Source organism: Stylophora pistillata, chromosome 7 (assembly GCF_964205215.1).
Source record: "Stylophora pistillata chromosome 7, jaStyPist1.2, whole genome shotgun sequence".
NCBI classification, from domain to species: Eukaryota; Metazoa; Cnidaria; class Anthozoa; order Scleractinia; family Pocilloporidae; genus Stylophora; species Stylophora pistillata.
Window position 1 is genome coordinate 3,369,550 of NC_142525.1, and position 14,068 is coordinate 3,383,617.

General features: G+C 38.7%; 2 protein-coding genes across 2 annotated transcripts; both read left to right on the forward strand.

The window, feature by feature from the left end:
* Window positions 1–493: 493 nt before the first annotated feature.
* LOC148726198 (uncharacterized) lies at window positions 494–1,361 on the forward strand. Its single transcript, XM_088728507.1, has 2 exons — window positions 494–723; window positions 917–1,361. Exons 1-2 carry the CDS (start codon window positions 494–496, stop codon window positions 1,089–1,091), a joined length of 405 nt encoding a protein of 134 aa, XP_088584633.1. The 3' UTR covers window positions 1,092–1,361.
* A 3,433-nt stretch (window positions 1,362–4,794) lies between these two features.
* LOC111342976 (uncharacterized) lies at window positions 4,795–13,262 on the forward strand. The gene is made up of 5 exons (XM_088728504.1): window positions 4,795–5,244; window positions 5,670–5,781; window positions 9,751–9,790; window positions 11,366–11,495; window positions 11,811–13,262. Exons 1-5 carry the CDS (start codon window positions 4,915–4,917, stop codon window positions 12,330–12,332), a joined length of 1,134 nt encoding a protein of 377 aa, XP_088584630.1. The 5' UTR covers window positions 4,795–4,914; the 3' UTR covers window positions 12,333–13,262.
* Window positions 13,263–14,068: the final 806 nt, after the last annotated feature.

The following is a 14,068-nucleotide window of genomic DNA, read 5'->3' on the forward strand; positions in this document are numbered from 1 at the left end:
ACAGCTGCCAAAACCACTTGTCGGTACGCGAAGAAGAATCCAATAACTATATTGCAGATACAGTTTAAGGATAGACGTTCTCAGATATACTTTCAATTTTTTGGGATAATTTTTGGTTTTGCAGTAACCCTTGTTTGAAGTTTGCTTATTTTCGAGATTTGATACAACCGCCAAATTTAAAGTGCTACTACGACGAAAATTTTTGGTTTTGTTTCCGGGTTTTTTCAACATAAATCTTTTCTATAAGTTCAAAATTATGCAAATAGCGAAAAACTGGATCGATACTTGCGTACGGCGGCTGGAAATTTCCCACTGAAAAGTGCGTAGATACCGTCCGTCATTACAAAGTTCGCAAAACAATAGCCCGCGAGATCTCTTAAACCGGTCTTGCGTTTGACCACGTGATTTATCCACTGCTACGTAGAAACATCAACCAAAATATTCGCATTTGGGAAAAGCTTGTGTGTTTAGAGCCGTTTATAAGACGTTTAAGATGTCATCTCCGTCGGATTCCTCTTCCTGCACATCTGAAAGTGATCAAGAAAGTTTTATAGTTGACGAAGTGATTGGGGATTTTTCTGAATTTGCGCCGTACGACGACAGTTACGAACCTCTTGCCACCGAGGAAGTAGCCGCGGTCTACAACGAAAGAGTTCACCGCGAAGAAGAAGAGGAGCAACAGTTTCAGCGAAGATATTCGGGACAGGTGCCAGCGAATGAATGGTATGGTATTATCATGGAATGTAGATTTATATTTTTATTTTCCAATTTCAAATACCCGTCGTAAAATCGTTGCTATGTGATTAACTGTGGTCCTGATTTTATACGGTAATTTTATTAAAGCGGTCAGACAAGTAATGGTTTTATACAGACGTATTTTTCTTTCGTTTGAAAAATTTTTCACATTATTTTGCAGGTGTTCGTGCTCGAACTGCTCTGTCAGCCTTGTGAGCTTTATGTCGATGTTTTCAAAACTAGAAATGGAAGCAAGGTGTAACCACATCTTTGCCTTAAAATGTATGCATCATTTGCAGGCAGTGAGAATAGAATTGAAATACAGACGAAAAAAAAAAAAAACCCGCAAACAGTAACCGAACTTATAGAATGTAGAAATCAGACTAAGTCCATTTTTGGTCGTTTTAAAAGACTCGCGTGTAACTCAAAATTTGCTGATTTCTTGGAGGGAACTTTGGAGTACTGTCAAATCTCAAAGTAACAGCAAGGTAATATCTCAAAAAATAGAGAGCCGGATTTCTATGTAGCTTCACTTTTTCTAAATTTTACGCTTGAGTGGAAAGGTCTGGGAATTGGGGAATTGACTTCACGTTCACTCAGCGCAAATACCCATTTTTTTCGCCAACGCCCGTTTTACTGTAACTATGAGAAGAAAGGGGAAAAGTATGAAAACACATGCAACCATCATGGGGAAGTCTAAATAGTCGGAGCATTCATTACACGAATATTGAACAACGATGCCAGAAAAAAATCATGTCACAGGTAAGTGAGGAAATAAATATTATGGTGATAAGCACAGCGCAAATACATTGTAATTTCACTCACCGATCGTCGACTCCGCTTTGATATTGTTTCAAAGGATCTTTTCCAAATAGTTGGAAACGTCCTCTTCTTCAACTTTCTTTTCATGCCTTTCATCGGAAAAGCAAGCGTAAAACAATCCCTTGTGAAATGCTCGGAGCACACAGCAAATTTTCCCACTGGCTCGAAGTCCTTCCAATGAATAGACACGAACCTTTTCCACTTTAGTCTAACGCTGCCCGAATCAGGAGAATTATGATTAGAAATCCCCAATTCATCGTTCTTTATATTTCCACAGTCCTGAAAAACACAACGTCTACCAGGCATACTTTCGCTTTAGTCAAAAAAGCGAAGAAAGAACCTCCAAAAACTTCCAAGAATATCTCGTCCTGAATGCGAAATTAGCCACGTTTGTGTACCTTGTTTTGCCGTATTGATGTTTCTACGTCACATCTCGCCCCAACTCCTTCAAATACTACTCCCGGTCATTTTCTGAATCGAGTCATGATGGCGGTAGGACATTTACGAAAATTGTAGTGCAAGTAAACACACTTCCAGATCATATTTCGACTCCAAACTTGGCACGGTAAGTCACTTTCACATATATTTTCGAAATATGTAATAAAAAACGAGACCCCAAATTTGATCATAGTAGCACTTTAAGTTTCAACTTACTTGACCATCAAGAAACAATTGATCACATGTCGAAAAGTACATTTGAAGTTAAAACATGACAAGCTAAGTTACGATAATAATTTGATATATCAACAAAGTTGAAATGGTAAATTGGCCACCGTTACGGTTATAAAAGCATATGAGGTAGGTTTACATTTATTCTGAGCTTTAACTCAGACATTTCATGATATAAGTTTACGGTAATAAGACTCTTCAATATTCTCCCATACATTCCTTTATATTTCGAATAAACAACCAGACTCGTCGCTTGTCTGGGATCCCTGTGGTTTAATGACAAAGCTACCCGATATTTAATTGAACATTATAATAGTTATAGTAGTTGGGGATTTCTGCAGTATTACATATTTTATATATAGATCGGGCTAAAAGGGACGGTTAATTAATGATGAGTTATACATCATAGTAGTTATAGTAGTTTGGGATTTCTTACTGCACATTTTCGGGTTGGAAGGGATGGGCCATAAATCATAAATTGTAAAGATTACGGTTTTCGTACTTTTTATTACATGTTATAGCATATTTTTTAGTATTTAGCACGTGCACGTTCTTACGAGCTTCGTCGTAAGCTCTTGTGTGTTACACGTGAATAGATATACTTACTTACTTACTTACTTACTTACGCTTGTCCAGAGATCAGTATCATTGGCATGAGGAAGTTCGCTGATTTAAACCTTATTAATATTTTAAAAAGCAGGATATGTCCAAGTTTTATTCATTTAGTTATGTCTGCAAGGTTTATCTGAACGTAATCGTACGTATCTTACTCCAGTGACAGTTCTTTTCGTCTGCTTGCGTGACACTGTGAAGTGTAAATTCTGAAGCTGTCAATTTCAATTTTCCCTGAGAACTTTTCAGAAAATTGTCTCATAACATTGCGTCATTAAACAATAAACCTTTCTCAAGCATGACTTGTACGTTTTCATTGATGGTCGGGAGAATGTGGACCTGATCCAAGATGGGAAAATCAATCTTGTCAGGGACTCCCCTTCGTATCCTGCAACAAGAATATTACATGCCACATAAAAAACAGTTGAAGATTATTATTGGATGTGACGCGGAAATTGAGCTTATTTTAGCAAAGAGTACTGTCTGATGTATTCGTAGTACCACGCTGTGCCTCTTCAAGCGTCACCAGTGTTTCAAAAAATCGCAGACACTGCAGAACAAATAATGGCCGAGCGTTTGAATGGCAGATGATTCGTCTGGACCGATCTCCATATTTTGATCGAGAAAAAATGTGCCCGAATCGTGGGACCCTGGGATCCCTAAATCTTTCAATGGACACAGTTGTTTTTCATTTGGTAAATTTTCCATCCATTGAGAATAATAGTTGTCTTCCAGAGCTTTTATGTGAAGAACTTTAAAATCGTCGACTAAATTTTCCGCCATAATGTTTTGCCTAGGCAAGGCCACTCTGAGGGGAGGGGTAAGGAAGCAGTCGCTGTTGTGGAACTCAGTCCTCTTTGGATTTCGCTTGCTTGTACTTCTTTAGTCCGAATGTCATGAATCCCAAATACCTAAAAGAGATCTCAGTAGAGTTTAATCCATGACATAGGTCCAGCGAATTGCTTATGTTGAAAAAAAAATCGTTGACTTTAAGTTCCTTCTCCGTGTGGACCCAAAATTCACAAGAGAAAACATTACTTCATTCGAAAGCCAAATTTATAAATAGATATTCACGTGAAGTAAAATACACGTGATCAAATGATAACTTACCATGGAAAACCAAATATGAATTAAAGTTATAATTTCGCGAAACAAGCGACTTTGCGGCGTAGACTTGCTGTAGATATTAACTTTGAGAATATCCAAATTCATAAATGGATTTTCACGTGAAGTAAAATACACGTGATCGAATAATAACTTACCATGGAAAACGATTAATAAATTGAAGTGTTAATTTCACGAAACAAGCGATTTTAAGGCGTTTATTTGCTTTAGATATAAACTTTGAGAATATCGGCTTATGACAGATGTTCTATAATTAGGACATCACGGATAGTAAGTCGTGTCTTAAATTGAAATTCTATTGGCATCCAGTTGTGATGGTTTTGTACAAATAAAAAGATGTAGGTTTCGTCTTTTACAACTTTATTGCTAATGAAAAAGTCCTACCGGATTCATTTAAAAATGATTAACGATGGAATAGTCACTGTGGAAGAGTGGAATACTGCAACGACGTACGAAAAGAATGACGTTACATATTCCAAAACTCTGAAAAATACACCCACCTCTTAACTAATGCAGTTTAATGCAGGTTTCGTTAAATATTGATGTTATAAAAGAACCCGCCGAGCTGAATAATTTATGCGATGCGCGGATAACAGTAAAAAATTAAGGACAACTTTTACGTAGAATTGATACAGCAGAAAACCTGTATCAAAGAAGCAAGTTATATTTTATATCCCAAGTTAGGATGTGTTTAATTTCTTCAATTTTATTATAAAAAATAGAGATTGCATACACAATTTACCTGAGGCTATTTTGCATAAAATTATATTGGTAATTGTTGACAATGTGTTCAAGGATTGGGAACTATTTTTGTTGTCAAACCTGTCAAATGACATGGCCTTATCTGTACTTTTAGGGAATTAATTCAAAGTGAACTGAACTGATGTGCGTGGAAACTAGATCAAACTGTTGCTAAATTAGAACTGAAGTGGGCTGAATCTGTGTTCAAAAATGGATTTGAAAGAAGCCCTTTTCATGACATTGCTCACAACTTTTGTTTTTGTTGCTGAAGGAAACTTAGTTCGTCGTTCATCGTATATTAAAACGATGGAGAATAAGCAGCTTTTAGGGTACGCTTTCAAACGTTTCAATTCTGCCAGTATGCTATCGTGTGGTCAAGAATGTTTGAGATCCGCGCCGTGTTCTTCCACAAACTTCAAGTTTTTCTCCAAGAAGGAGGACGAAGGAGTTTGTGAACTGAACAAACACGACATCTCCGTTGTAGACGAGAAAAACAACTTTGATGATCACGAAGGAGTAACATTTTCTATTTTCCTCAAGGTAAACAGCAGGATACTACAAGTTATTCGACATTTCGAAAGAGCAACTAGAAACACAAATTAAAGCTGAAAATTTCCTGGAAGATTCAACAAGTTAGTAGGAACGGATTGCGTTTATCGCATTGTTCAAAATTTCAAGGGACTCACAGACTTTATTTCGAAAAATGTGAAGTACTCGAAATGAAACACTTTCGCTCCTCATCTATAATGTTGACAGTATATTAAATATTAACCTCTCTTTTGAACTAATATACGTTCAATTTCTTTTTTTCCGTAATTGTTCTGTCTAAATTCTTATGGTTTGTATCTTGGCTTTCAATTTTTAACCAAGAAACTTCTCTTTCCAGTTGATTCCTTTTAAGTCTCCAACTGACAAGCAAAATAATATTCTCGACATTTTTATTTTGCAATTTTTATTTTTATCAGGGATGTTTCTTCGCCAGCTGCATTAACGGAGGATCATGTTTTCCCGACAAAGAAAGACAAACTTTTTCCTGCTTCTGCAAATTGCCTTGGACCGGAGACAGATGCGAAACCGGTGGGTGATTACAAGCACTTTAATTTCCTCACTTGAAGAATCGAAGCAAAAACTTAAAATTAGGGATCACTCATAAGCTGCGAAATTAATTTTGATATTTCAGCAGATGACAGCTTTCAGCTATTTCGATCAACCGAATTTGTTATTGGTAAAAACTAATTGATATTGGCTTTTACAATCGTTTCCTCTCCCCTCCCCTCCCCCCCCCCCACACACACACCACACACAGACACAAATAAATCTTTAATCATCATTCGTTTTTCTAACGGACCTCTTTAAGAGGAAATGTGGTCAAAAATGGAACATTTTCAAAATATGGTGGCAACTGCCAAAAAATCGATTCGGCTCCTATTCTCAAGTTAGGTAGGCCTAACCATCTGGTGAAACAAAGCACTGCATACTTCGTTTGGCTGAATATCGATTTATTTTGGAGAAAATCGATAATAACTGAAGTTCGACCAAATGCCGCTTTTGAAGCTCAAAATTTCAGACGAATCTCGGAGCGTCGCGCCACGAATCGAAAACACTTGGAACGATAAAAACTACTAAAACTTGAAAAACAACATCAATCATAGTTTGACAGCAATTTGAGCAATTCTTGGGATGTTACTAAAACGGAAAACCCCTGTACACCCGTTCCCCGTTCCACGTTCCCCGTTCCCCGTTCCCCGTTCCTCGTTCCCCGTTCGCCGTTCGCCGTTCCCCGTTCGCCGTTCCCCGTTCGCCGTTCCCCGTTCCCCGTTCCCTCTTCCCCGTTCCCCCTTCCCCCTTCCCCGTTCTCCGTTCCCCGTTCCCCGTTCTCCGTTCCCCGTTCCCCGTTCCCCGTTCGCCGTTCCCCGCTCCCCGTTCCCCGTTCCCCGTTCCCCGTTCGCCGTTCGCCGTTCCCCGTTCCCCGTTCCCCGTTCCCCGTTCCCCGTTCCCCGTTCACCGTTCCCCGTTCGCCGTTCGCCGTTCCCCGTTCGCCGTTCCCCGTTCCCCGTTCCCCGTTCGCCGTTCCTCGTTCTCCGTTCTCCGTTCTCCCCGTTCCCCGTTCCACGTTCCCCGTTCCTCGTTCACCGTTTCTCGTTCTCCGTTCCCCGTTACTCGTTCCTCGTTCCTCGTTCCTCGTTCCTCGTTTCTCGTTTTAGTAACATACCAAGAGTTGCTCAAATTGCTGTCAAACTATATATTGATGTTGTTTTTCAAGTTTTAGTAGTTTTTATCGGTCCAAGTGTTTTCGATTCGTGGCGCGACGCTCCGAGATTCATCTGAAATTTTGAGCTTCAAAAGCGGCATTTGGTCGAACTTCAGTTATTATCGATTTTCTCCAAAATAAATCGATATTCAGCCAAACGAAGTATGCTGCGCTTTGTTTCACCATAAGGCCTACCTAACTTGAGAATAAAAGCCGAATCGATCACTAATGATCTGCCCGCCGCCATTACCACGGGATCCCTGTTCATGTACGCGGACGATACGTCAATTTTCAGCATCGGAGAGTCTGCAGACGCAGCGATTGCTTCCTTGAATTGTGCTTTGCAAGAGGTCTACAGGTGGTGCCTAGAGAATCGCTTAACACCTCACCCGGCTAAGAGCGAACTCATGTTAATTAGTACACCAACCATTGTAGGACCGCTACCTCCAATATTTTTGGGTAAATCTGTTTTAGGCTATGTCAAAAAATCGCGTCTTCTTGGAATGATTGTAGATGACAAGCTTACCTGGATACCGCATATGCTAGAACTAAAGAAAAACTTTGCGAACAAAATAGACTTATTGAAGCGCTCAATTCTTGCCCAAAAATGTCCTTTTAAAGTTTTATTTAAGTGTAATATTACCTTCTGTAAAGTATGGTATTATATTATGGGGTTCGTGTACAAATTCGGATCTTCTGTACTCAATTGAGAAACTTCACTGTAGAGGAGAAAAAATTGTCTACAACTTATCCAAAGATACGGAATCTAATGTAGCTCTCGACGTTTCAGGATGGGATACGATCAATTTAGAATACAAATTTCAGATGGTTAACCTTTTTTGTAGAGCAAGTAAAGTCTCACTACCTCAGTCTCTAATTAATAGCGTATTCATAAAACGGGAATGTAGCTATTCACTAAAGGTAAAGGTAAAGGTAAAGATCTTTATAGCTCTAAACAACATACGTGTTTAGTTACAATTTTAAGGTTGAAATCAGACAGGCGCCTCTGGCAGCCGTGTTTACTCCGTAGCGATTTCACCTACCCACCCAACCCACCCAACCCACCCCAGGGAGGACATCCATCACACAGTAATCTCGTGCGTGGGAAATTAACGTCTCTTACCCCAACCCTGCAGGAGACGGGACCTCCATTTATTCGTCCCTATCCAAGAAAACTAGAATATCTAACCATTTCTTGATGTTAAAGAAAGGAAGCATATTCTTCTCAATTAATTTTAAGACCGTGAGATTTGGTCCGGCCGGTATTGAACTCTCGACCTCCCGCACAGCAGTCCGGCGCTCTCCCAATTGAGCTAACTAGGCGGCGGTTAAACTAAGAGACCAAGAAGCAATAACCACTCCTAGATTCAACACTAGATTGTTAAAGGACTCTTTAGCATATAGAGGTTCCGTGCTATGGAACTATGTCAACCATCGTGTCAAAAATGTAGGTATTTTCGCCCTGAAGAATCTTAGGAGGCTACTCAGGAGAAATAATCACTTCACAAGCTTTACTTTTACTAGTTTATCAGGTTCGACGGCTAGGAATAGATTAATTGAGTACAAGTACTTTTAAGTTGAGAGGAAATTGAATGTTTTATTGTATTATAGTTTCTTATTTAGTTTGAAATGTGTCTTAGTATAATCGTAAGTTGGCTAGATACTATTTTGTTAAGTACACGACCCCACAAGCTTTTTATCTTTAATTCTTATCGTGTATAAATAAAGATTCTACTACTACTACTACTATCGATTTTTTGGCTGTTGCCACCAAATGTTTGACCGTTGGTAACATTCGCTCTTAAATTGGTCATTTCCCGACGGAGTAAAAAGTCTTGAATACCAAGGAGAGAGAAAAATAGTAGTTTTAATAGAATTTTAATCTCACTGTAAAAAAAAAGTCGAACTTTATGGACCTTAGTTTTTTAAATAAATTTACTGACAGTGTTCAAACCTATATATTTCCTTCGACTAATTCAGAGCTTCGAAAGAAAGCCTTGGTTTCCTTTCTTTGTCAACAAAAGCGAATTCATTTTGAATAAAAAAATCCGATTATAATGCTAATTGTGAAAAAATTGTCGAAAACGCTTTCAACTGAGTTTCGACGAATAGAGCCACGAATTTCAAGACCTTATTTCTCTGGCGAAGTCAGATCTGTGTTTTTGGGAGTTACGTATGTAGTCTTTGAAAGCATAAAACTCCTTGTAGCGTTGTGAGCTTAAACCTTTCCTTTTGATTCATAACAACGAGGAAGCTAAAGCAAAAGCCGTCGTCAATCAAATATCTCAGCTGAAAAAATGTTTTTAGTTGAGGACGTTGATTTGGCTTTGTGACGGTTGAATATACTGACCAATGAAACATTTATTTCTATTCTTCAACAGCTCAGCAACGAAGCTGTAAAAACATTGTATGGTCGTCTGCGTAGCTTCTTCAGCTTGAAGTTAATTGGCACCTGTCAATAACAAATTACATCAGCGACGTTAAAAAAGAACAACAACACTAATGATAAAAGGAAATGGGTTAAAAAAATTGAACGACAGGTTTTGAAATAAACAGCCCTGATAAAAAGCTAAATTATTAAATTCATTTTGTCGGTGTGCTGAAAACTTCTACTGTCAACTCATGATGTTGCCTCAGCATAATTTTCTGAGAACTTGTGACAGGGCATGATGCGTAAAGTTCAACCTTCTTCCTAGGGCTTTTTCCCTTAGTTGGAAAAGGCCGTGGGAACGAGGTTAGCGTAAAGTTGTGTTGGCTCTTACGATCACATACTGACAGGGTGTATTTCTTTTCAGAACTACTGACGTCTTGCAAGGAAATACATGGCAAGAAATTGTAAATAATAATTACTGAAACATCTGAAACTTTGTCTAGTAGATATGCATTTAGCTACTGGTTAAACTGAGTACCGCGTAAGTATAGTTAAATGATTATCTTTCGAACGTGATAACTCGCGGCAAAATAAAGTAACTCGAAGCAAAACATTGAACTCAAAGCAAAACAAAATTTAAAATTCATGTAAGGGTGAGCGGCTGATATCGTTAAATACTGACTACGTCTTGCGCATGACGCTGTGTATTTTAACACGGCGGATTACGAATCACCTTGTATTCGTACCCTTGCCTAAAATTGTATTTCAACTAAAGCCTCTGTTTGTCGAGTCTTTTAAAATTTATTTGAGGGTCAGACACTGACTGCGCATGACACTGTGTATTTCAAAAGATGGGTTACGAAATTGTCGTTTACTGTGAGTCTAGCAAAGAAAGTGTGTTCTTGAATGACAATTTTTTGCTGTAAGTGCGGTTTTTTCTTTTGCCGTGAGCTATTTTCTTTGAACGTGCGTCTTTTTCCTTTTGTTGTGAGTATTTTTCTTTTGCCCCGAGGTTATTTCTTTTGCCGCGGCAGTAGTGGGACACCGTTAGTCTGCACTTATTTCGCGGGGATCTGTTGTCATGATTTGTTGTTATTTTAGGTTAGAATTCCCCCGTGAAGTAAAGAATTTTCCCACACAATGTCAGTTTAAGGGCCATTGGTGGAAAACGAAAAACGACTTGACTTGACTTGCAATCCGTTTTCCAAATTCCATGAGAAAACGAAAAATGAAAGTGGAAGTCAAATTTCGTTTTTTACAGTGCAGCGAAAAACGAAAAACAAAAAACCAAAAAAGGAAAACGAAAAAGAAATTTGATTTTCATTTTCCTACGCAATTGAAAATCGGTTGGTACTAAGGTACACCCATTGTGTACATCTTGCAAGTAATTGGAGAATATGACAGAACACTTGCAGAGTGCAAAAAGCACGAAAGAGATTTTCAACTTTTGCTTTTGAATATGTCAAGATGGTAAAAAAACTTAGGCCCAGAAAAATATGTTTAAGAAACTAAGTTCTCTTTCATTATGATCCAATGAGTAGCGAAGTGTGCTATATATATATATATATATATATATATATATATATATAACTAACATATATATATATATGTGATATATATATATATATATATATATATATATATATATAACTAACTGCAGACAGTACTGTTTCGGCCTTCTGGGCCTCATCAGTGCAGTGCTAATGCTAGGATGGGGGAGAACCGAGACGGTCACCCCAAACGACCCAACCTTTGTGGTATCGTCTAAGCCATGCCAGAGTGCTCAAACTAGAGTAAACCAGCGAGCATGCGCAATTGCAACGGCAATGACTCATCCTAGATAGAGTGCTCAATTTGGACATGAAAGCAAAGCTTTGTATGCCAAAGAGCTATATATATCACAAGGTAAGACTGTGGCTTAAAATTTTAGCTGCAATTCAGATCCGATTAATTTTTATCTTTTTTCTCGTTTGGGTTTATTTGCTTGTTTGTCTCATTGCTTGTTTGTTTTGTTTGTTTGCTTGATTATTTAAAATCAGGTCCACATTAAACAAAGCTCACTTACTGAGGGTAGAATCTGCGAAGGTTTCCGTGTACTGTCACATGACTAACCTTGACGCATGCGGTGGAGGCGGATGGACGCTGGTTATGAAAATGAATGGCACACAGGTGCGAAAATATATCTCTAGGCGACTGATCACTGAGTAAACCTGTGGGCCAATCTGTTTGTGGTCAGCCAGCCAGTAGGTTTGTCAGTCGGTCAGGCTATCTGCCCATTTATCACTTGTCTGTCTGTGTTCTTTGTCACAGTCCTTTGGCAATTCAATCGCTTCAGTTCTGTAAGCAGTCCCTTGATGTAATTCAGCTAATAAATAAAAGTCCTGAAGATTTTAGGTATGCAAAATACTGGTGATAAATAAGGTCAACGAACAAACCAAAATTGTTAGCTTTTTCCCTTTTTTTTTTCTTTTTCTACCATTGCAGAATACTTTTCGTTACAACTCTGAACTCTGGAGCAACAATGAAACCTTTAATCTGGAAGGAGGAAAGACTGGGTTTGACTCACAAGAGGTTAAACTACCAACCTACTGGAGCACACCGTTCACCAAGATCTGCCTTGGTATGAAGATCGGACAACACATCAACTTCGCTGTTATCAATAAGCAAGCTAGCTCTCTGCACTCACTGGTTGCTGATGGAAAACACCGTAACACTTCACTACATCGTGACAGGTGGAAGTTGCTGATTGGTTCACAAGCTTCCTTGCAATCCAATTGCAACAAAGAAGGGTTTAACGTTGTGACCGAAAATGAGGATAAAAAGTGGTCAAAGGTGAGGATTGGTATCCTTGGTAACAGTGAAGATGACTGTTTCACTTGTGATTCCAGGATTGGCTTTGGAGCGGAGTCGTCGAAGGACGTAAGCGACAATTCGTGTGGAAATGAAGCTTCTCGGGGTTACGGAGGTACACATATCAAAGCGATGGGATACATCTTGGTCCAGTGAGAACACGAAATAGCAGCAAGCACTCAAATAATAATAATAATAATAGTAATAATAATAATAACAATAAAGCGTTTATTCCATCATAAGATAAAACTACATATCTTATGTTACAAGGAATTCGGAAAAACTACAGCAGAAATCTACATGCACGCTATGAATTAAAAAGTATGTCATTACAATAAATGGAGGTTAAATATCAACTTATTTACAAAGGTGTTCATAAAGCGCTGTGTAATAATTTTCGGGCGTGCGCAGCCTTTTTTCTTAAGATTATGTACATATGTGTTTTAAAAAGGAATGATGTCTCTCAGGGGGTGGCAATCCGTTGATTTTAGTTTCTTCAAAATGTTTCGGTCTTGTTTGTTTAAAAGGTTCTTGATAAAAACTGGAAATGAGATAAAACGGCGTTTATGACATCGGTCTAAAAAATTTTGTACAACCGTAAGATCGGACTCAGATGCCCCATAGACTGAAAGTGCATAGCTAAAATTAGGCAAAACAATGGATATAAAAAGATGATCAATCTCTGCCTGAGAGTAATGTTCCTTTCTCAATGTTCATAGGACGTGTAAACACTTGTTTGCTTTGTCAAGCTTAGTTCTTACATGCTCATCAAATTTTTCTGCACTCTGTAAAGTTACTCCTAGTAAAACGAAGCTATCACACTGGGGAATAATATTAATTGGAGAGTAGAGTACATTATGATTTTTCTTTCTAACAACCAGCTCTTTACATTTGCAAGGGTTGCAGACCATTCTATTGTCTTTACACCATGTTAAGAACTGTCCTACTAAGTCGGCAGACGGGTCACTATTCCTAGTGATAGGCGAAAGAATAGTGGAATCATCGGCATATTTAAAAAGCACAGGGCAATTATTAAAAAAATCTCCAAATCATTCAAAAATATATTAAAAAGATACGGTACGCTTATACTACCTTGTGTGGTTCCTCTATTGACAGATTTCCACTGTCCTAAAAAATTATAACAAACAACACGTTGCTGTCTTGCATAGAGGAAACTATGATACCAATTGATAATGTACGGATTGAGAGGTAGCTGTTTCAAGATTTATCGTTGGCGTCTTTAAGGTCAGGCGCCAGTTCCAAGAAGAAATTTGGTCGGTAGGGTACCGGAAACATAAGAAAGGCAATGAAGAAATTTGACAAAAGACATTCGTAGACAAAAAGATTTTGGTATAGCTCAACTTTTGTGAGAGCAGTAAGATTTGAGAAGCCATTGCCTTCAAACTCCGGCCGCGATCTGCAAGCTCTTGGATATATTTATGACCAAGTTAAAATATGATTAGTTCACCCCTTTGGTTGGTTGATTAATCGATCAGCCTGCCAGCCAGTTATTTAGATGGTCGAGCTGTCAGTCAGTCAATTGGTCGGATTGATAGTCTGACAGTCGGTCAGTCAGCAAGTTGGTTGTGCTGTCAATCAAGCATTCACTCAGTTGGTCGGGCTTTCAATCAGCCGGTTGGACGGGCTAGCAGTCAGGCAGTCAGTCAGATGGTCGAGTTGTTACTCAATCAGTCAGTCAGCCAGCCAACAGTTAGTTAGTCATCTGGTAGGTTGTCAGCACTCTTGTCAGTAGTGTTTGGGGATACATATGAAATATATAGAGGATATTGCATGGCCGCGCTGGGATACGAGTTTCATCTTCTAGTGCTGTAAGTATCTCTCACGAGTGAGCGAAGCAAACGAGTGAAAGATACTTTCTGCACGAGGAGATA

Coding starts and splice junctions, on each gene's coding strand:
- LOC148726198 (XM_088728507.1), top strand. CDS start 494: ATGTCATCTCCGTCGGATTCCTCTTCCTGCACATCTGAAAGTGATCAA. Junction 724..916: donor CAGGTGCCAGCGAATGAATG/GTATGGTATTAT, acceptor ATTATTTTGCAG/GTGTTCGTGCTCGAACTGCT.
- LOC111342976 (XM_088728504.1), top strand. CDS start 4,915: ATGGATTTGAAAGAAGCCCTTTTCATGACATTGCTCACAACTTTTGTT. Junction 5,245..5,669: donor CATTTTCTATTTTCCTCAAG/GTAAACAGCAGG, acceptor TATTTTTATCAG/GGATGTTTCTTCGCCAGCTG. Junction 9,791..11,365: donor GAAATACATGGCAAGAAATT/GTAAATAATAAT, acceptor ATTTAAAATCAG/GTCCACATTAAACAAAGCTC.